Source organism: Bufo bufo, chromosome 7 (genome assembly GCF_905171765.1).
Source record: "Bufo bufo chromosome 7, aBufBuf1.1, whole genome shotgun sequence".
In the NCBI taxonomy this organism is placed as follows: domain Eukaryota; kingdom Metazoa; phylum Chordata; class Amphibia; order Anura; family Bufonidae; genus Bufo; species Bufo bufo.
This window is the reverse complement of record NC_053395.1, coordinates 205,376,702-205,399,880: the sequence shown is the minus strand read 5'-3', so window position 1 is coordinate 205,399,880 and position 23,179 is coordinate 205,376,702. Positions and strand designations below refer to the sequence as shown.

General features: G+C 38.9%; 1 protein-coding gene across 10 annotated transcripts in view; it reads right to left on the bottom strand.

Annotated features, from left to right (window-relative positions):
- NEB (nebulin) overlaps positions 1–23,179 on the bottom strand; it is a 169,316-nt gene that overhangs the window by 75,549 nt on the left and 70,588 nt on the right. For 9 of the 10 annotated variants that reach the window (XM_040441352.1, XM_040441354.1, XM_040441357.1 and 6 more), the window contains exons 60-97: positions 19,783–19,887; positions 19,032–19,139; positions 18,500–18,811; positions 18,217–18,420; positions 17,761–17,865; positions 17,546–17,653; positions 16,922–17,233; positions 16,639–16,842; positions 16,184–16,288; positions 15,976–16,083; positions 15,378–15,689; positions 14,961–15,164; positions 13,993–14,097; positions 13,799–13,903; positions 13,238–13,549; positions 12,295–12,498; positions 12,095–12,199; positions 11,591–11,695; positions 11,120–11,431; positions 10,162–10,266; positions 9,958–10,056; positions 8,668–8,772; positions 8,113–8,220; positions 7,469–7,780; positions 7,277–7,381; positions 6,300–6,404; positions 5,476–5,580; positions 4,936–5,043; positions 4,732–4,845; positions 3,439–3,636; positions 3,235–3,339; positions 2,827–2,931; positions 2,302–2,406; positions 2,104–2,211; positions 1,902–2,015; positions 706–903; positions 506–610; positions 313–417 (exon numbers count right to left, since the gene is read on the bottom strand). In XM_040441352.1, the coding sequence (XP_040297286.1) occupies positions 313–417; positions 506–610; positions 706–903; positions 1,902–2,015; positions 2,104–2,211; positions 2,302–2,406; positions 2,827–2,931; positions 3,235–3,339; positions 3,439–3,636; positions 4,732–4,845; positions 4,936–5,043; positions 5,476–5,580; positions 6,300–6,404; positions 7,277–7,381; positions 7,469–7,780; positions 8,113–8,220; positions 8,668–8,772; positions 9,958–10,056; positions 10,162–10,266; positions 11,120–11,431; positions 11,591–11,695; positions 12,095–12,199; positions 12,295–12,498; positions 13,238–13,549; positions 13,799–13,903; positions 13,993–14,097; positions 14,961–15,164; positions 15,378–15,689; positions 15,976–16,083; positions 16,184–16,288; positions 16,639–16,842; positions 16,922–17,233; positions 17,546–17,653; positions 17,761–17,865; positions 18,217–18,420; positions 18,500–18,811; positions 19,032–19,139; positions 19,783–19,887 (5,844 nt within the window). The remainder of the gene's footprint in view (positions 1–312; positions 418–505; positions 611–705; positions 904–1,901; positions 2,016–2,103; positions 2,212–2,301; positions 2,407–2,826; positions 2,932–3,234; positions 3,340–3,438; positions 3,637–4,731; positions 4,846–4,935; positions 5,044–5,475; positions 5,581–6,299; positions 6,405–7,276; positions 7,382–7,468; positions 7,781–8,112; positions 8,221–8,667; positions 8,773–9,957; positions 10,057–10,161; positions 10,267–11,119; positions 11,432–11,590; positions 11,696–12,094; positions 12,200–12,294; positions 12,499–13,237; positions 13,550–13,798; positions 13,904–13,992; positions 14,098–14,960; positions 15,165–15,377; positions 15,690–15,975; positions 16,084–16,183; positions 16,289–16,638; positions 16,843–16,921; positions 17,234–17,545; positions 17,654–17,760; positions 17,866–18,216; positions 18,421–18,499; positions 18,812–19,031; positions 19,140–19,782; positions 19,888–23,179) is intronic. The other variant, XM_040441362.1, reaches the window with a different exon arrangement.

The window sequence follows — 23,179 nt, the reverse complement described above, 5'->3', positions numbered from 1 at the left end:
CCGCCCCGAGGGGCAAACCCATTTCTCGGTGGCTAAACCCTAAATTGACACCTGGAAGACCCTCAAAATATACATACCATATATTTTAACATTTCTGAATAATTCCATGTTTACAGTTATAGTGTAATAATTTTCCCTCTTCCCGAATACGTTGTTCTGTGATATTCTAAGGGTGACCTTATTACAATATCCAAATAATTGACCTATCACTGCATCCTATGGCAGAGAGATCCATAGTTTTCATGCTCTCACTTCCTCCTTCTACTTACCTTACTCATAGAATAGGTGAAAAGATAAAGAGAGATGACTTACATCACTGCTCTGTTGTCCACTGGCGACAGCTTGAAGATAGACTGGAGTCTCCATAACTGAGGTGTAAGTCTTCTTCATCTGCTCAGCTTTAGCTTTGTATTTGAACTGGAAAAAAAATAGTTTTTTTTCTGCTTTTAATAATTACATCTTATATATAGTCATCATAATCCCCTGACCAGAGCACTACACTTACATCACTACGTAGGTCATACGCGTGCTTGGCATGTAGGATCTCAGGTGTATCCCAAACGAAGCAGCCCAATCCTTTCAACCAGTTGAGGTCATCTTTATAGACAATCTACGATGGGAGAAAGACCAAGAACAGGTTCATAGTCCACCAAATGCATCCCAAAAATGTAATCTATGAAGAACTGTGGGTTGACTCGTACTCACATCACTCAACTGATCGTTGACTTTGCGAGCATGGACGTAGAGCTGGAGGTCGGGGAGGCAGATCCATTCATGGAGATACTTCCTGTAGTCAATTTCACTGACTTTATTTTGTGTTTCCCGGGCAGTGATGATGTCCAGCATATCAGGAGCAATGTGAATCTTAGCCTTGTTCTTTTCATAGGTGTCTCGGTACAAACGCTACAAAGAAAATTTGAGACGTTTGAGAAAAATAGCTGCTGACTATAATATCCAATTACACATGGAAGGCTAAGTGCACTTTTGTGGGGTTTAAATGAATTTATTTTAAAGTTTTTATTTTGAAGTTTTATTCAAATTTTAGAAATGGCGGAGCAATCAATAAATTGGTTGCAAAAGTGTACATACTCTCGAAGTAGTGCAATTAAGTCTATATTAGCATCAGCATATCAGATTTATTGGCTATGAGAAATTGGTTTTCACAAATTGTGGAGAATTTTGGGCATCATGCACATACTGCAAATAGAAGACTCATTATGATGAGTATTTAACAGATTAAATTTTGTATTTGCAGAAAATAAGTTTGAACTGAGGGGGGGGGGGGGGCATACACGTTAGTTCGCATTTGTGGAAGGTATTTCTTGGGAGATTTTCCCAAAGTAGACCTCAGATGGATGCCACTGAATGGGAATACAGTGTTGTCTGTCGCCTATAGGCTCCTATATTTTGAAAAAGTATACCGCACAGTATATTAACATATTTTAGCCCAATTACACTGTTTTGGCCTCTGTCGAGTTTATGGGGGCCCGTGAAAATGCCTTCATGTTAGCTGACAAATGCAATGTGGTAGCAGCCTTAGATGACTGTTGGTTGACAGCTATCTCTCCCAGCTTCCCCACACTCATGCATGTCGGGCTCAGAGAGCATATTTACTTCAATAGGAAATGGGAAACAGGTTTATCTCCTGTAAGAACAATTGAGCCAACTTCTGACAACATTCCCCCTAGAACTGCTGTTGTAGGACTGTTGGGCTGCCCCATCAAAATTAATGGAAGGTGAGATGGTGGCTCCATCTCAGAAAATTGAAAGCATGCTCCTGTTGAAATTATTTGGTTTGGTCAACATTTATCAAATATACATAGCCAGTCTTAGTGTGTGTGAATAATGATGTTGATCTTCGAAGACATATTAAAACAGTAACCCCCTTTGAGAATACTCACATCCAGAGGAAGCTTGCCCACTCGGATACATCTTGCAGTGTTTGGATCATCCTGAATACCTTTTGGTAGAGTGTAGAGGGCTTTAAATTTCTCGTATTCCTCACGGTACTTCACCTAGATAAGAACAGAATAAAGACCATTGTATGACAATAACAACTTTTTATAGACTTGCATTAAGAAAGTAAAGGAAACGTGTACTTACTGTACTGGCAATGTGCTTGTTTTGTTTAGCAAAGGCCAAGGCCACTGTGTCAGGAGGAAGCTGGTAGCTTGTGGCTTTGATGGTATCCCAGGATTGTTTGTACAGGTTCTAAGGAATAAAATGCATTTCATTGTTTATCTTGAATGGCAGATTCCATATTTGTTCATCAGACACTAAACATTAGATATCAGTACATACACTGCTGAAAAGTTCCTTAAGGTTATGGGTACGGTTGTAATCTACGGTTTCCAGAACTGTTGTGTACTTATCCTTGCCCTTGTGGAAGTCCTCTTTGTACTTGAGCTGAAATGGAGGGAATGAATAACATGATGAGATAAATTGATCGTCTAGACAAGCTATGAATGTTTAAGGAAACCTCTCTCATTGAAAAATGTAGTCCAATCTGCAGGCAACATGTTATAGAGCAGGAGGAGCAGAGAAGATTGATATATGGTTTTGGGGGTTAAGGTTCAGGATAACTTGTTATTTAAATCTCTGCTTATTGTACTCTTAGGAGTCAAGTGGCTGGAGGACTCTACCCACAGGACTCTGAGGATAAAAATAAGCAGAGATTTAGATTAATTATATACAAGGTGAATCGTTTCCCACAAAGCTATATATCAATCTGCTCAGCATCTCCTGCTCTATAGCATGTTGCCTGCAGATCGGATGGAATTGTCAATTAGAGAGGTTCCCTTTAATTAGAATTATTCTGATACTCACATCACTAGCATTGATGCCACTTTGGACAGCTGTGACATACACTGGAGTATCGGTGACAACACTGTAGTTCTTCAAGTTTTCTTTACCTCCATGTGTGTATTGGATCTAAGAGGAGACAAAATATATAATAACTTTTAATTTCAAAAACATGTTGGAGGAAATCCAAACCAACATGGGGAGAACATACAAACTCCTTGAATTTGTTGCCCCTGGTTAGATTCAGACAAAGGACCCCAGTGCTAACCACCCAACCCAGTAGAACATATTGCTACAATAGGAACAAGAGGCAAAAAAGCATACAAAGGCATCTTATCTATCATGCAATAAAGAGTTAACAATTTAGAATTTGGGAATATGCCAGAAACAATCCATTAATTAGAAAAGCTACACGCCTAAGGTATGACTTACTTGACTCTGAAGGTTATAGGAGTTCTTAGCAAGTAAGATTTCTGGAGTGTCCCACACATAACATCCAATGCCCTTCAGCCATGTTAGATCTTCTTTGTAGAGTACCTACAATGAAACAAAAACATATCAATTGATAATACGGTTTAAAAAGAGTTTGATGCAAATATTTAATTCGGTCATTTGTAATTGTATTTTCATACATACATCACTCAAGATATCATTGGCTTTTTTGGCATGAATGACCATCTGTTCATCTGGTAGACATGTCCATTCATGGAGATAGTGACGATATTCAATGTCACTAAGGATATGTTGGCATTTCTTGGCAAGGACGTTGTTAAGCATGTCACTTGGAATATTGATCTTGGCCTTGTTGTCTTCATAATTCTTCTTGTAGGCCAGCTAATAAACATAAGAAGTATGAATATTTTTAAAGTTGGTTAATGAAGTTTAAAAACTCAAAGAGAACTAGGAAAAATCACAGAAACACACCTTCTGACATCAAAAGGTTGGTTGTGCCTAAAGGCTGGATCTAAAAACACCATCAATAATTTTATATTCTAGGACTAGCAGCACTCCTTACATGGCTTATATTGTCAGAAAACTACCTAATGATTTCATAATTTTCCTTGTCACTATGTATATAAAAGGAATACTGCAATTTCTGCAGTTTAATGGCTACTGAGCACTTACAACAAGCTAATATTTCCTGTCATTTTCTTGTGTGTCAGAGTATGCTCACAACACTCTTACTTGAACCAGAGCATGCTCACAACACTCTTATGTGTCAGAGTATACTCTCAACACTCTTATGCGTCACAGAGTATGCTCACAACACTCTTCCTTGTCACAGAGCATGCTCACAACACTCTTATGTGTCACAGAGTATGCTCACAACACTCTTCCTTGTCACAGAGCATGCTCACAACACTCTTATGTGTCACAGAGTATGCTCACAACACTCTTCCTTGTCACAGAGCATGCTCACAACACTCTTATGTGTCACAGAGTATGCTCACAACACTCTTCCTTGTCACAGAGCATGCTCACAACACTCTTATGTGTCACAGAGTATGCTCACAACACTCTTCCTTGTCACAGAGCATGCTCACAACACTCTTATGTGTCAGACTATGCTCACAACACTCTTCCTTGTCACAGAGCATGCTCACAACACTCTTATGTGTCACAGAGTATGCTCACTACACTGTTTCGTGTAAGTTAACACATTTTCTAAATGATCATATTTCTTGGTGCCTGTTACAAGACAATTCTCTGCAGCTGTACAGAAAATTGGGAACACATTCCTTTGAAGCATAGAGGTGGATGACTAATTTCCTTCACATACTGTTAAGTGGCACAAGCTGTTGATTGACTGAGTATCTTTAAAATAAACATGCTGCCATGTAAAAGATGGACTCAAACAAAAATATGGAAAACTTTCGTTGATGCAGCCTCAGACTGTAGAAATCAATAATGACAAAAACTCAATCTTACCAAGCTCTTCATCTTCTGGAACGCCAATGAATGCACAACGCTGGGGAAGTCAGTAATGTGGGTACCAGCAAGATAGTGACCCTTTTCCTTTTCGTGATGCTCTTTGTATTTTAGCTGTGAACCAAAACGGATACATTGATTGAGTGTTTTAGTGTGACTGATACAATACTAAGACGTGAACTACATATTAGATGTTGAACTTACTTCGCTGGAAACAATCCTAGCGTGTTTGGCACCAACTATGGGGATATAGCTGGCGTCCAGTAGGTAGCCCAGTGCTTTAGTGCTGTCCCAGGAATCCTTGTACAGTTTCTGAGGGGGAAGAGAAATAATACATTCTCAGGCTGATAAAAGGGTCAATAATTTATACCTAACAAAGACAACTGGAGAACATAGGTAGAATCATGTACCTACAATCCTACATGTGACCCAGGGCAACATACACAGAGAACTTTTTATTAGATCTTTTGTATGGCACACAGAAATAGAAATAGCTCACTATTACGATAATGCAAGAAGATATGATTTAATAAGAGGGTAAAAAATAATAAAATAAAAAAAAGATTTAAAAAAATAATGAAAAATGAGAATAAATTTAGATAATTGATCACGTAAATCACGTAATGTAATTGTGGGAAAAGGCGGACTGGGTTATCTGTAATTTGGGGAGGGCAGGACATTATTAATTGTTATCTGGTGTCAATATAGAAGAGCATAGCTCATACCCGTCATTACAGTACTTACATCACTAGACAGCTTGGACATCTCCCTAGAATGTGAGATTAGAGGAGTGTCTTCAGAGCCGATGTATTTGCCTTTGTCCAAGTTGAAGGTTTCTTTGTATTTCAGCTATAAAACAAAACACATCAGAATAATATATTAGATAATTAGATTCCATAGATATTACATAGAAGGATAGATAAATATGTGATTGATATGGGATAGACAGACAAAAAGATAGATAGAAAGATATGAGATTCAGGGACAGGATCTCAAAACCAGAGTGCACCCCAAAGGGAAGAAAGGGTGCGCCCCTCCCATCACTGCATGGCCCAGGGGAGTATTAGAGTGAGTAACTACTACTGCCCCCATCATCACTACTTCCTCTCCTATCATCTCTGCGCTGCTGGACACACTGCATTAGGCCTCATGCACACAACAGTATCCGTTTTGCAGTCCGCAAACCACGGATCAGCAAAATACAGACGTGGTCCGTGTTGCATCCGCATTTTATGCAGACTCATTGATTTGAGGGGGTTTTTGATCTGCATTTTGAGGCCAAGCATAGGACATATTCTATCTCTTTGTGGAACGGACATACGGATGCGGAAGGCACACAAAAGAGAATGGAGCCTGGCCTGCACTTGGCTACAAAATGCAGTTCACGGACCCACTGAAGTCCCTGGGTCCGCAAAAAAAAATTGTGGACGGCACACGGACCACTTCTGTATTTTGCTGGTTTGCGGACTGCAAATTACAGGGATCGTGTGCATGGCGCCTTTGCAGCATGTACGGACACCTGAAAACAAGAAAAGAAAAAAGACAAATATAAGGCAAAGATAACTCACATCACTTTGGTTGATGGCATTCATTTTGGCGAGCACAATGTCTGGTGTGTCAACCACATGGGTGTAGTTGGAAAAGTTGTCATGTGCTTCCTGCTTATAGGCTCTCTACAATGCAAAAAAACAGACAGAAAAACATAAGTCATTCGAGCAACATTTGTTTATTTTAATACTAATTGCTGCTACAAGCCAGAATACAGCCGCATCCGTGTGGACCGAGACATGGGGGGCTAAGATAAGTACTGATACCTATGTAATTGAATGGATCATTCTATTGGGCTTCACTTTATTGCATCCGATTGTTGTATGTACTGTGACTCAGTGGGAAGATGTGGTTTTGAGTTTGGGTGTGCGGTCACCAGCACAGCCCAGCAAAGGGACTACCGCCTCAGAAACTGGGATCATCACCAACAGGTCCCCTGATGAGTTGGACTAATGTCCAACGAAACGCGTTGGGACATTCACTGGGACTAAAAGAATGACAATTTTTGGGATAATTACTAGGACCAAAAGAATGACATATTGGTAACAGGGCCCTCCACCACAGTGTGATGAAGCTGAGCAGTCTCCATTGCTGCGCAGGGACAGGGAGGGCTTAATAGGTGTCCACGGGCAACTGTGGGACAATTCTGTGGATAGTGCGACTGTCACTTTAAGGTACATCCATTGTAGGGAGAGACTAGTTGTTAGAGACCCAGTATTAGTACTAATTGCAATTAGAATTTATCTATATCAGTTGAATGTTGTGGTAACTTGAGTTTGTATAAGTATTAATGAAATGGAGAAAACGACTATTCAGTTTGGCTTGGCCATTACTGATGTTCTAATATTTTTTCTTGATTATCAACATAAGTCATTTGCACTAAAACAATTAAAAAACATTTGAGAAGACCACACCTTTCTAGACCAACTTTTGGTGGTCGTCTCAAAGTGGTTTCACTATGTCTTTAAAAAACAATAATCAAACCATCCGTACAAACCTCATTGACCAGCTCTTGAGCGTTCTTCACTTTCTTGTGCTCTACAGAGTCTAATGGAATCCACCCACAACCACGAATCCATTCCAGGTCAGATTTATAGATACTCTAGAGTGAGAATTGATGAGATGAGTAGCTGTGAAAGTACATGGAACACTCTACGGTCAAATGTTGAAGAAAGCCTCCATAACTTACATCACTCTGCAGATCATAAGCCTTTCTGGCTTGTATGCAGTCATTCTGGTCAGGGTGGCATGTCCATTGGTGGAGGTAATGACGATAGTCAATTCCGCTGGCCAAGGTCTGCCCTTGTTTGGCTGTTTCAATTGATACCATGTCATGAGGAATATGAATTTTCGACTTAAGCTTCTGATAAAGCTTTTTGTATTCTCTATCATTCTGGATCAGGTTGGCATGTTTGAACCATTTTAGTTTGGGATCGGCATCAGCATTTGGAACGCCAACATAGTGACCTTTCTGTTTGATGTAATCGGCTTTGTACTTCAGCTAAAAAAAATAAAATCAATATAAGATGGAGCCTCAGTAACCTTATTCCAGTCTCAGTGATTACTACATGGATCCAGTACATATAATCATGTACTACCACAAGTCTTCACACTTCATCAGCAGAAAAGCTCCCAGCGCTCACGCTAAATCGACCTGTGGGGTCCAATTAAACCGACAGAGTCCAATAAACTGTCCTTTTGGCCTCTCTACGAGTCTATGGTGTAGTACAATAACATTGATTGCTTATAACAGTTTTTTTTATAGTATTTCATGAAATATTGATGGATTGTATTAAATTAGCCTTAATTCATACATTTAGGAGACATAGTTACCTCGCTCTGGGCAATGCCGCTGTTTTTGGCATGCTTTATCTGTACTGCATCATGGGGTAATATGTAGCTAGTGGCCTTAACATTCTCCCAGCCTTCTTTGTACAATTTCTAGAACAGAAATAAATAAAAAGAAAGTTAGCTGTGAAGATAGATGGATAGATAAATGTAGGATGGGCAGAATCATAGAAAGATAGATACATGATAGATAGATAGATAGATAGATAGATAGATAGATAGATAGATAGATAGATAGATAGATAGATATAGAAGGAGATATGGATATTAGATAGATAAATAGATAGATAGATAGATAGATAGATAGATAGATATAGAAGGAGATATGGATATTAGATAGATAGATAGATAGATAGATAGATAGATATGAGATAGATAAATGATAGATGGACAGAATGATGGAAAGATAGATATGAGATAGATAGATATATAGATATATAGATCGATACATAATAGATAATAGATAGATTAGATGATATATAGATAATACATTAGATAGTAGATAGACAGACAATGAGGAATACATATAACGATACCTACATTATTGACGTTCTTGGCCGCCTCTTTTGCGGTTAGCAATAGGGGAGTATCACTTAAAGCTGTGTATTTTGACTTAATGTCATTCCAAGCTTCGTGATATTTAATCTGAAAAGAAAAGCAATATTGACGATAAGGGGCTGTTCACATTATATTTTTCTCCCACGTTTAACATATACGTTAGAAAAAAAAGGAAGCGTAGTACACTATGTTTTTCCTTCCTGCAGATCCCCGCAAAAAAATACGTTAATGGATATGTTTTTTAGAACGGAACCCTATAGTGACGGATGACACGGTATGGCAGCCATCTGAGGCATCCGTTTAACCTACATGTCATGTGTATACGTTAAGTGTACGACAAAAACATGATGTGAACACAGCCTAAGAACAGGATATTTTGCAAGCTGGTACAACACAATCACGGGATGGAAAGTACACCACTCAATACAGCAATATGTATAGTTGCCCTTATTAGAGGGCAAATGGTTCATGACAGGTCTATTATACTGTCTCGGATAAGACACGAAAGGAGCGGTAAAGAGAGCAGAAACTGAGCAGAGGATGGGGTGGGGTTATCTGTGGAGACTTGATGACATCAGAGTCAGAGGATAGGATTACCGGTGGAGGGTTGGTGACATCAGAGTGAAGGAACAAAGTCTAGTGACCTTGGACTAAAGGGATGGGATTAACTGTGGATAACTGTTGACATCAGCATAATGGAACAGGGGGATCTAGGGAGAGCTAGTGACATCAGAGTGAAGGGACGTGGTTATCTGGGGAGGCCTAGTGACATCAGAGTGTTGAGACAGGGTTATCTGGGGAGGCCTAGTGACATAAGAGTGTGGGGACAGGGTTATCTGAGGAGGCCTAGTGACATCAGAGTGTGGGGACAGGGTTATCTGAGGAGGCCTAGTGACATCAGACTCTGGGGACAGGGTTATCTAGGGAGGGCCGGTGACATCAAAGTGAGAAGATGGGGTTATGTGGGACATCATATTGAGGGTACGAGGTTTCCTGAAGTGGGCTGGTGACATCAGAGTGAGGGGATGGGGTTATTTGGCTTGAGCTGATGACATCAGAGTTTAGAGGATTGTGTTATTTCGGGAAGACTGGTGACATCTGAGTGAGAAGTCCAGGTTATCTTGGGAAGATAAGTGTTGTCACTTCTATCTCAAGTTCCAGACCCTCATGTTTTAAAGGGATAGTAAAGTACAGTTCCCTAAAGAGCTAGCACTATTTATAGGATACCATGAAATAAAGTTATGTCAAATTATAAAAAATGTAAATACTTACATCACTTAGGATTTCTGCACCTTGCTTAGCTGAGACATAATCCACTCTGTCGGTGACGGGTGTAAAGCTGAGAGTGTCTGGCTTAGTTCTATACTTATTCTGCAAATAAAAAAAACAATTAAGTTTTTTACTTTTATCATGTAATCAAATATATAGGATTGTAATTTTTTATGCACTATTATAATAGAGAGGAATTAACTATACCTCGCTTATAATGTCCTGGGCGTTCTTAACCTTCTTAACATCTATTGAATCATTTGGAAACCATCCAATTCCACGGAGCCACTCCAGGTCTGACTTGTAGACTGCCTGCAAGTAAAGAGGAATATAAATAGATACTACAGGGTGGCAGTAAAGTTGTATTATTTGTATCTGGTTAGAATTGCTAGAATCTACTGGTTGTTTACTGTATACTGCAAATTCGACATCTTTGAAGGTACTAATGACTATTTATAAGAACTTTCAAAGTGATACAGTTTTTCACCCTGGCTACTGGAAAACACATAATAGGCAGGCATTTCCTGTATTTCTGCAGCTCACTTTCCAGCTTTGCTTTGTACACTGAGACAGAGTCAGCAGAGTCACCTCATTTTCATAAAGAGCTGGCACTATTATACTGTTTGGGACCTAGACAAGGCAAGATATCAACACCATATGTGTGGGAATAGGCTCTGTATTGTGCCCCACTGCCATCCCTTTTTCTCTGAGGAAGGGGACTGAATTCATTTATGGACACTTTTCTGTCTGTCAACTTCCATTAATTGCAGCTGCCAGCAAGCATTCACAATGGCGTTAGAATGTGTACGTCTCCACTACGTCACCCCCACAACAATTATTGAGTTGGAATTTTTCTAACCTCTTTTGTGGGTGCTTCATTAGGTGCTCTGTTACAGGCAGCAGCATTAAGAATGAGCCCAGCTAGTGCCTCTAGAAACTATCTAAGGCAGTTATACATTGACACATCAGCCATATTTCACACAAAAAAAGAATCGTGTCTACTCTAATGTACACAAATGTTTAGGCAAGATCTGTATCACATCATCATATTCAACTTTTTGATGTTATATAGTCGGTTTGTGCATATTAATCAAGATAAATTTGTCTTGAACTTGGTTGAGTGTTTGGCATAGTCCCATCAACACGTTCAAAATTGTTAACTCACATCGCTCTGGAGGTTGTAGGCCTTTCTAGCTTGAATGACGTCATTCTGATCTGGTAGACATGTCCATTGATGCAAGTATTGTCGGTAATCAATGTCGGTGACCAATTTCTGACATTGCTTGACTGCAACGATAGACATCATATCTACAGGTAGATGCATACAAGTCTTTGTTTTCTCAAAGTCCTTCTTGTATTCCAGGTCACTAAGAAGTTTAGATGCCTTCAAATACCAGGCCAGTTTGTTGTCATCTCGAGCTGTGGGCGTTCCGACATAATGACCCTTCTGTTTCTCATGGGTTAACTTGTATTTATACTGTAGGAAGCGTTGAAAACAAGGACAATAAGGACAAATTTGTTTGTTAATTTCTAGAGCTTCAAAATGCACACACTTGGTTAAAACTGGGTTGAGAATGATATAATTGTAAAAAATAAAGAAAATGTCAAACTGATCACACAGTAAAGTCATACTCACATCACTTGCAATATCTCTTGAGGCTTTAGCTGCTTTGATGGCAACTGCATCAGAATGGAGGTCATAAATCATTTTCACCTTATCCCAGCCTTCCCTGTAAAGTTTCTGAAATAAGAAAAAAAGTGTAAGAATATAAAAAGGAGCATAATATATTTCCAAAAGAAAGGTTATGCCCTGGAGTGTAAGCTAGATGCAGCAGGCTAGATGTGGACCAACTTTTTTTGCTATGAGAGCCATGTTGTTGGATTACAGTGCTTGAAGAGGATGCGATTGAAATTTTGACTTATGTCAGAAAGTAACAATAAGTGTCTAAGAAGTTGGCAACCTCTTTGAATCTATTCTTGTGATTTCAGTATGACCAATGACTAGCCATTTGGATGTGATGTTGGCCCTTTTGCATCGCATCCTGTCTTTTCTAAAGGCTAATCACATTGTCCGTTGATGTGAGGTTAATCTAAATTGTAATCTTAGAACTTGACAAATGTAGTCATGAAAGCCACTTACATTGCTGACATTTTGAGAGTTAGCTTTGGACAGCAAAATCTCAGGAGTATCCGGCATGATGTGTATAGTTCTCTTGTCTTGTTCCCAGGCCTCTTTATATTTGGACTTTAAAAATAAAATAAATCAAGTTAATAGACTGTAATATTTTGCATTACTGTCTTGAATAATTACCATGAAGCCATATTGTCATCTCAACATACGTCACTGATCTGGTCAGCATTGGTCTTTGCCAGGATGACGGATGGTAGGTCCACAATGCTGGTGAACTTCAAGTTACTGGCTGGTTGACGGTAAAGGTGCTCACTCAAAATGTCTTGAGCGTTTTTCACTTTCTTAACTTCTATTGAGCCATTTGGCATCCACCCACATCCTCGAATCCATTCTAGATCTGATTTGTAGACATTCTAGAATGACAATGCGTAAGATACTTTAATTCTGATTGATTTTCTTGACATGCTGTACACTACAAATAGGATCTAGTTTAAGTACAGGGAAATTAAAGGGGTTGTGTAGACTACTTGGGAGCTCTTTATTTTCTATTATTTTATTTCTTCTATTTTCTTTTACATTCTTGCATTTGGAACAATACAAGTCTACTTTTACTTATCATACAGCCAAAAATTACAGATGATGTGTCCTTCCATACCTTTCCACTTGGCTTGATATATTCTAGATGTGTGCTGAGTGTTGTTTATACTATATGTGTCTATACAGTATGTGGCCACGCAGTGGTTGTGATGTGTTATATGGTTTGTTGGGAGTTGGACAGCACGTTGCAATAATATGTTAAATTTGTATAGTGAGAAACTGGAAATTTGCAGTAAGGTAAGTAATGAATATACAGTAGTCTTTTCCTATCAATAAACAAGCCGATGGAATAAAGAAATTCTAAATGCAAACTTATAATATTGGAAATACGGAATTAAAAAGGAAAAAAAAAAATATATATATATATATATATATAAAATCTAACCAGTAGCCTAGTGATTACTTACGCTCAATATATTGCGATATTTGTTTCACACTAACTTTGTTAGTATATCGATAAGTGGAAAAGTCTACTGTCAATCCTTCTTGGTTAGTCAGTAATAGTATTAGGCTATGGTGGTCGGTAAATCGCCTATCATAAAGAATGAGACTTACATCACTCTGGAGCTCATAAGCTTTCTTGGCTTGGATGCAGTCGTTTTGGTCAGGGTGACATGTCCACTGGTGCAGATAATGACGGTAATCAATCTCACTGGCCGCTGCTTGGACTTGCTTGGCTGTCACAATGGACACCATATCTACTGGTAAGTGAATCTTGGTCTTTGTCTTCTCGTAATCACACTTGTATCTTAAGTCACTTGGAAGCTTGCCAGAATTGATCAACCACATCAGTTTAGGGTCATCCTTGGCTGAGGGGGTTCCAATATAGTGACCCTTCTGTTTCTCATAGGTAGTTTTATATTTGTACTAGAATCAGAAAATAAAGATATCATTTAATTAGAGTCAAAATATTTTTAGGATGCAATCGTTAATCAAGGTGGATTCATGTTTTTGAGGTTAAAATATGGTTTTGGAGAAAAACATGAGTATATTTCCCCAAAAGACCCCTTACTTGATGATTGAGGCATGGCCTTTACCACAGAGGAATAGTTTAATTTGTGCCAGGGGAGTATTGAGTCAAACATGCAGCAATATATATCAAGTTAAAATCCTTACGTCACTAGCAATGTCTCTTGACGCCCTGGCACTGCGGATAGCGATGGCATCTGCTTTTATGTCACAGTCCTGCTTGGCTTTATCCCAATCTTTTCTGTACAATTTCTGGAAAGAAAATATGGGACATTTACGTTGATTAACTGGAAAGTTTCTAATTCTATTGTTAATTTTTACACGATCGAGGAAGGGCTTACATCGCTGACGTTCGCTGCATTGATCTTGGACTGGACCATCTGTGGAGTGTCTGAAGGGAGGCTGAATTTAGTTTTGTCTTTATCCCATGCATCTCTGTATATATGCTGGATATAAGAAATGGAAACAAACAGCTTAATTAAAATACAACACTTACACGATTATAATGTATGTTTAAATCCCTATTGGGTCAGAATATGGGACGTAAAATATGGAATTATTTCCATCTTGGAAACATGAGGTCATTGCAGGATAAAGCTCATATTAAACCCTAATGGGAATAAATATATTCCCAAGAAAAATCATAAAATCCAGGGGATTCTTTGGGAATATAAAAAAAGGAAAATACTAATTTAATACAGAGCCTTACGTTTCTGCAGATCCATTATCATACAATTACTTGATGTTAGTATCTTTTTTCCCATAGAATATATTTATGTATATTTACATGCTATGGACACCTTTGGGGGCTATTTTTTTATTAGTCTTTCTAATTTTGTCGCAAATATTTTTTTTCCCCAATTTTTAAAACATTTTCAACAGTTTTTTTGTACATTTGCAGGCTAGCAGGCTATCTGCTTCATACTAAATCCATCAAAAAACTGCTCTGTCGGCCGGATCTGTAGTCCCTATTTATAAACTCCTGACAGCTTATAAACGCTCATCAAACAAATAAGAATTTAGCTATAATGAGTGTTTATGAGCTGTCAGGATTTTAGAGAAAAGGACTACAGATCAAGCCGCCAGAATAGCTCCCTGACAGATTAATTGTGAAGCAGAGAGCTGGCTAGTCAGCAAATGTCCTGGAACTAAAAGCTGTAGAAGAAAAACTGTTGAAATTAAAAAAATATATATATATTTTTAGCCCAAAATGAGTAGAATACTAGAATGCGATAATACAAATGCCCCCAAAAGGTTTCCACAGCGTTCAAGATTTCAAATGAAACCAGTGTCAACCAATGTCACTCACATCACTGATCTGAAGAGCGTTGGTCTTAGCCAGGAGGATCTCAGGAGCATCAACAATGCTGGTGAACTTGATTGTGTCTGGAAGCTGACGATAATGATGATCACTTAAGATTTTCTGAGCTTTCTTTACTTTGTTGACCTCAAGGGAGTCGTTTGGAATCCAGCCACAGCCACGGATCCATTCCATGTCAGATTTGTAGAGCCACTGTGAATGAAATTACATTGTATATGATGTTGAGAATAGTCACATAGCAGTTACACTAATACATAATTTTTATAAAATCTACCAAGCATGAAAGCTTCCAATATAAAAAGCTTCTGAATAAAACAGAAAAGCAACTCAACTGAGTTAAAATAACATGTCCAAGTACTCATGTGTAGGAATGTTTAAAAAGTAGTTAAAAGAAACACAACATACATCACTCTGGAGATTATAGGCTTTCTTGGCCTGGATGACATCATTCTGGTCAGGAAGGCATGTCCATTGGTGAAGATAATGACGGTAGTCAATGTCGCTGACCAGTTTCTGGCAGTTCTTGGCCAAAAGCACAGACAGCATTTCCACAGGGGTGTTGTACTTGGTCTTTAGCTTTTCAAAGTCCTTCTTGTACTCCCGGTCACTCTGGATCTTAGCAACGTGCATGGCCCATACGGATTTAGGATCATCCATTAGGCTTCTGAACCCAACATGATGGCCTTGCTGCTTACGGTATCCAGTTTTGTATTTATACTGAAAAGAAAATGATAAAATTATCATATGTAGCTAAAAATTTATTTCCAAAAATATTCATATCTTAATATTGTCTACTCTTGTTCATGTAAACCATGTAAGATTATGTACGCATGGACCTTAAGATGTTCCACCAAAATTACTATATCTTGAGCTAGATATCCTGTATGATCTTCTGTACTTTGAAGATTTTACTTCTAATCTGGGTCAAGGAAAAATGTAATAGTGTATGTTCTGGTGTAAGTTTAGGATTGCGATCATACAGAACGGAGTCTATAAAACTTACATCACTAGCGATATCTCTGGAAGCTCTGGCGGCTTTGATCGCAATGGCATCAGCCTTCAAGTCATATCCTTTTGCCTTGGCTTCATCCCATCCTTGGGTATACAATTTCTTAAGAAAGAATAAACTTGTTATCTCTAAAACATACATTTACTGACATATGTTATTCATAATGTATATGATCCTATCCCCTTGGTAATACAGTACTTACATTGCTAACATTTACTTTATTGGCCTTAGCCAGCAAAATTTCAGGAGTATCCGGCATGACGTGAATAGTACGTTTGTCATTATTCCAGGCATCAGTGTACAAGTGCTGAAAAACAAAGCATAGAAGACATTGAAAACCAAGTATTATGAATGCATACATTTCCAGTGGTAGCCAGAGAATGCATGTACTTATGATCTGAATTTCTGGAGTGGCTGGACAACAATAACTTATTATACTGGATCTCACATGGTACAGTAGGACTATGTGATGTATTTTTGATATACAATACAATGTGCTTCACTCTTAAAGTGAATATCATCTAATGTTGTAGGATGGGCAAAGCTTTCAAAGATGTTTTTTAAGTAATGATGATGAATGCTTAAAAATTAGGGAACAACATAGGCTGGAGTGTAAAACCCATCATTTTGAGCTCTGCTCAATTGTACATAACTTACTTTATCCATGAGCTGAGCATTATTCTTTGCAAGAACCAGTTCCAGTGAATCAGGAACAGAGGTGAACTTGAAGGTATCTGGTTTCTGACGATAACTCTTTTCACTCAGTATCTCCATAGCCTTCTTTGCTTTTTCCACGTCCAAGGAACCAACAGGGACCCAACCAATGCCTTTGAGCCATTCCAGATCAGATTTGTAGACGGCCTAAGAACAATGGTGAAATTATTATATAGATATCTGGTATGTCAGAACATGAGACCATTTAATGGGCTGCTTCACATACATCACTCTGGAGTTCATAGGCTTTCTTGGCCTGGATGACGTCATTCTGGTCGGGAAGGCATGTCCATTGGTGAAGGTAATGGCGGTAGTCAATGTCGCTGACCAGTTTCTGGCAGTTCTTGGCCAAAAGCACAGACAGCATTTCCACAGGGCTGTTGTACTTGGTCTTTGACTTCTCAAACTCCTTCTTATACTCTCGATCACTTTGGATCTTAGCAACGTGCATGGCCCATACGGATTTTGGATCATCCAATAGGCTTCTGAACCCAACATGATGGCCTTGCTGCTGACGATATCCTTTTTTGTATTTATACTAGAAACCAAAAAATATAAAATTATTTTCATAATCAGCTTAAATATATTTTCAAAAATATTCATCTCTTAATTTTTATTGTCTTCTCAAAATTTTGTACATCATGAAAGTTTATAAATGGGGACCTAAAGATGTTCTACACAAATGACTACGACTTGAAGCATTCATTAGATGTCCTCCATGATCTTCTTTACTTTGAGAATGTTACTACTATTTTGGATCAGGAAATATGTAATAGTGTTTGTTTTTTGTGTAAGTTTAGCATTGTGATCATACAGGACAGATCATTCCATTCCAGTCAATAGAACTTACATCACTAGCGATATCTCTGGAAGCCTTGGCAGCTTTGATTGCAATGGCGTCTGCCTTCAAGTCATATCCTTTCGCCTTGGCTTTGTCCCATCCTTCGGTATACAGTTTCTGCAGAATGAATAAACCTCTGTTACTGTATCTCTAAAACATACATTTACTGACATACATTACTCATAATGTATATGACCCCATCCCCTTGGTAATGTAGTACTTACATTGCTGACATTTACTTTGTTGGCCTTAGCCAGCAAGATTTCAGGAGTATCCGGTATAACATGAATGGCACCCTTCTCATTATTCCAGGCATCAGTGTACAAGCGCTGAAAGACAGAGCATAGTAGAAAATGAAAACCATGAACTATGAATGCATACATTGCTAGAGTCAACCAGTGGCTACTGTGAAATTACGAAAACCACAAAGATCGGCAGTTCTGGAGTGACTGGGTAACACCTATTGGCCAATCTCTCATGGTACAGTGGAAAGCATTTTCAACATATGAAAAAATGTGCTTCACTCTTGAAGTAAAAATTATCAACTGTTCTACAATGAGCACAGTTTTAAAAGATGATTGATAGGTTAAAATTGATGGGAAATGTGGAGAATTAGAAAACAAGTAAAATTGAAGTGTAAGTCTCATAATTTTTCTTTTGGAGCATTGTATATAACTTACTTTATCCATGATCTGAGCATTATTCTTGGCAAGAACCAGTTCCATTGAATCAGGAACAGAGGTGAACTTGAAGGTATCTGGTTTCTGACGATAACTCTTTTCACTCAGTATCTCCATAGCCTTCTTCGCTTTTTCCACGTCCAAGGAACCAACAGGGACCCAACCAATGCCTTTGAGCCATTCCAGATCAGATTTGTAGACGGCCTAAGAACAATGGTGAAATTATTATATAGATATCTGGTATGTCAGAACATGAGACCATTTAATGGGCTGCTTCACATACATCACTCTGGAGTTCATAGGCTTTCTTGGCCTGGATGACGTCATTCTGGTCGGGAAGGCATGTCCATTGGTGAAGGTAATGGCGGTAGTCAATGTCGCTGACCAGTTTCTGGCAGTTCTTGGCCAAAAGCACAGACAGCATTTCCACAGGGCTGTTGTACCTGGTTTTTGACTTCTCAAAGTCCTTCTTGTACTCGCGGTCACTCTGGATCTTAGCAACGTGCATGGCCCATACGGATTTAGGATCATCCAGTAGGCTTCTGAATCCAACATGATGGCCTTGCTGCTGACGATATCCTTTCTTGTATTTATACTATAAAGAAAAAATATAAATATATAGGTAGAGTGATATAATAATAAAATAATAATATATAAATGTAATATACAGTGGTTGTTGTTATTTATTTATGGGCCTTCTTGGTGAACCCCTGGAAGATTAAAGTTCTACCACTGCAAATATTACTTCTGAAAGTTGGAAAAAAATATAATGTTTGTTGAGGTAGAACTGCAAGTTTTGGTGCGGCAGTACTTACATCACTAATTATGTCTCTTGAAGCTTTGGCTGCTTTGATTGCGATGGCATCAACACGTAAATCATAACCTTTCTTCTTACCTTCTTCCAAGGCAAGTCTATACTGTTTCTAAAATAAGAAAACAAAAATGGTATTAGTTAAACTGGAAACTAGAGCCACCATGCTTGTGAAAACAATGAAGGAGATGCAGCACTTATTCAAGTACCACAAATTATTTGCTGATCCGTGGGGGTCTTGAGTGTCAGGCTGTCATTGATCAAATATTGATGGTCGCAAGTCTCAGAACACCCCTTTAAGAACTACGATAAGAATAGCAGGTTAGCTGCATTGTCTAATGATGTTGCTCTTCCCTTTCTCTTGGTCTGTTCTGCAGCTCTACCTGTTCTGATTGGCTGCTGTTTATTAGACCACGTTCACCACCCACCCCTGATGAACTGATTATCAGATAGCGGTCACACACATATAGTGAATCAATTGATCCCAAATTCCTTAAGGATCCTTGGGTTCCTCCTGAAGTTATTTAAATGATTTATCTCTTTAACGTCGCATCTTTAATTGTACTATATATGGATGTGGATATCATTCATGACATCATAAAAGTCAATAGTGTTTGTGTACTGTAAGCTGGATATTCATTCAGGTTCCTCACCTATACAATGGTGATAACGTGTATTGGCAATTGATAGAAGCAACTTTTGCCACCTTATTTAGGTGTGTTTTCCCAACCTATGCCCCCATAAGTGACACTTACCTCACTGTAATTGATACGATTTTGTTTTGCAAGTTCAATTTCAGGAGTGTCGGGCATCACATGGATTGTAGTCTTGTCCTTGTTCCAAGCGTCTGTATACAAGCGCTAGAAAAGAGGGAGAATTGTATAATTAGTGCCTATACAACCAGATATATCTGCTGCAACTCCTCAGGCATGTTAAAGGGGTTTTCCGGGATTTTAATACTGATGACCTATCCTCATAATAGGTCATCAATATCAAAATAGCGGGGGTGCCCGCTGTCGAACCCTCGCCAATCTGATACTGATGATCCTGAGTATAGCTCATTAATATTAAAATTCCAGAAAACCCCTTTAAGGCTCTTGTAAACTGGTATTTTACAGCTCCATATTGTATGGATCCAAAATACATATGTCATAGAGGTTCAACAGGCCTCTACTGTATCTACATATTTCTTCATACAGAAGTTTATTTTTTTATTCAGCACAAATCATGCTCCATCAGACTTTATATGTGCAGAGGTCTCATTTATCAAAACTGCCTAAGAGTAAAATTGTCTTAGTTGCCCAGAGCAACCAATCAGAGCTCAGCTTTCATTTTAAGGAATGAATGCTGAGCTCTGATTGGTTGCTTCAGGCAACTAAGACAGTTGTGGAGTGGGCCTGCATGCATGTTGGTACCTGCACTCATTGGATACAGTGGAGGCCATTTTGGCACCCTACATTACAGTTATTGAGGCAGACCCAGCATTCATGTGGAACCTACACTCCCTGAAGTGTATGGTAGCCGTCATGGCACCTACCAGGTAGAATTTAGTGTTAGGAACCCGTCTAACAGAGATCGCCTTGACGTGCGGCAGACGGGCTCAAATAATTTTGTACAAAACGATTTGCCAAGTATCTCTCACTTATAGTGTAGCACTTGTAATTATTATGCAATTTTGTACTCTATATTGCAGTGAGTTGTCGCATTGCATGTTTTTGTCTTTTAACTAAGACAGTTTGTTAGACAGTTTTGATAAATGAGGCCAATAGAGTCTAACGAAGGTCGTATGGTAATCCAGAGGTGTCTGCCATTGTTCTTCTACAGATTACCTTATGGTTAGTATATAAATGTGTATAAATAAATATATATATATATATATATATATATATATATAATGTGTGTGGTAAAGTGCTGGAAGGGGTGTATATTTCACCTAGAGTCCTCAGCTGGGTGAGAAGCCAGAAAGCTGTATTTGTTTCAGAAAAGTGTAGCTGCTTTATTCAGATTTTATTTATGGGCTTTTTTATTTTTTGTATGGAAGGTAGGATTGGTAGAGGGACCTACCATTCCACCCAACTCCAGTACAGCTATACCCCCTAGCATTAAGTGTTCTCAAGTGTAGCCACAGGGATTGTTACTGGGGAATAAATAGAGGCCTCAGAGCCTCAGTCACTGTTAGAGCATGCTGGCTGTTTGACCGTGTGGCTGTGCAAAGCCTGATCCCCCCCCCCCCCCGTATTTGGATTTGCAACATTGGTGAGAGAGAAATCTCTATATAGTTAGTGCCCTGATGGCAGGTATTTATTTGATGTTTTTATGTTATGCTTCGTGTGCTGTGTACAGGACGCCCTGTATTGTGTTGTTTGGACAAATATACAGGTTCTTCTAAAAAAATTAGCATATTGTGATAAAGTTCATTATTTTCTGTAATGTACTGATAAACATTAGACTTTCATATATTTTTGATTCATTACACACAACTGAAGTAGTTCAAGCCTTTTCTTGTTTTAATATTGATGATTTTGGCATACAGCTCATAAAAACCCAAAATTCCTATCTAAAAAAATTAGCATATCATGAAAAGGTTCTCTAAACGAGCTATTAACCTAATCATCTGAATCAACTAATTAACTCTAAACACCTGCAAAAGATTCCTGAGGCTTTTAAAAACTCCCAGCCTGGTTCATTACTCAAAACCACAATCATGGGTAAGACTGCCGACCTGACTGCTGTCCAGAAGGCCATCATTGACACCCTCAAGCAAGAGGGTAAGACACAGAAAGAAATTTCTGAACGAATAGGCTGTTCCCAGAGTGCTGTATCAAGGCACCTCAGTGGGAAGTCTGTGGGAAGGAAAAAGTGTGGCAGAAAACGCTGCACAACGAGAAGAGGTGACCGGACCCTGAGGAAGATTGTGGAGAAGGACCGATTCCAGACCTTGGGGGACCTGCGGAAGCAGTGGACTGAGTCTGGAGTAGAAATATCCAGAGCCACCGTGTACAGGCGTGTGCAGGAAATGGGCTACAGGTGCCGCATTCCCCAGGTCAAGCCACTTTTGAACCAGAAACAGTGGCAGAAGCGCCTGACCTGGGCTACAGAGAAGCTTTTTTCGGATGAAAGCAAATTTTGCATGTCATTCGGAAATCAAGGTTCCAGAGTCTGGAGGAAGACTGTGGAGAGGGAAATGCCAAAATGCCTGAAGTCCAGTGTCAAGTACCCACAGTCAGTGATGGTCTGGGGTGCCATGTCAGCTGCTGGTGTTGGTCCACTGTGTTTTATCAAGGGCAGGGTCAATGCAGCTAGCTATCGGGAGATTTTGGAGCACTTCATGCTTCCATCTGCTGAAAAGCTTTATAGAGATGAAGATTTCATTTTTCAGCACGACCTGGCACCTGCTCACAGTGCCAAAACCACTGGTAAACGGTTTACTGACCATGGTATTACTGTGCTCAATTGGCCTGCCAACTCTCCTGACCTGAACCCCATAGAGAATCTGTGGGATATTGGGAAGAGAAAGTTGAGAGACGCAAGACCCAACACTCTGGATGAGCTTAAGGCCGCTATGGAAGCATCCTGGGCCTCCATAACACCTCAGCAGTGCCACAGGCTGATTGCCTCCATGCCACGCCGCATTGAAGCAGTCATTTCTGCAAAAGGATTCCCGACCAAGTATTGAGTGCATAACTGAACTTAATTATTTGAAGGTTGACTTTTTTTGTATTAAAAACACTTTTCTTTTATTGGTCGGATGAAATATGCTAATTTTTTGAGATAGGAATTTTGGGTTTTCATGAGCTGTATGCCAAAATCATCAATATTAAAACAAGAAAAGGCTTGAACTACTTCAGTTGTGTGTAATGAATCTAAAATATATGAAAGTCTAATGTTTATCAGTACATTACAGAAAATAATGAACTTTATCACAATATGCTAATTTTTTGAGAAGAACCTGTATATATATCTTTATTTATTTTTTCCTGTGCATCCTATGGCAGCAAAGTCACAAATCTGTGCTGCCTACGGACTATAGGAAATAAAAATTTAAGGTAAATAAATGTTCTATATAGGTATAGAAAGAAAGAGATAGAGGAGCAAAACAGTCAGAGGTACAGTAGGACTAAAACTTTAAAAAAAAAACATTATAAACCTGAT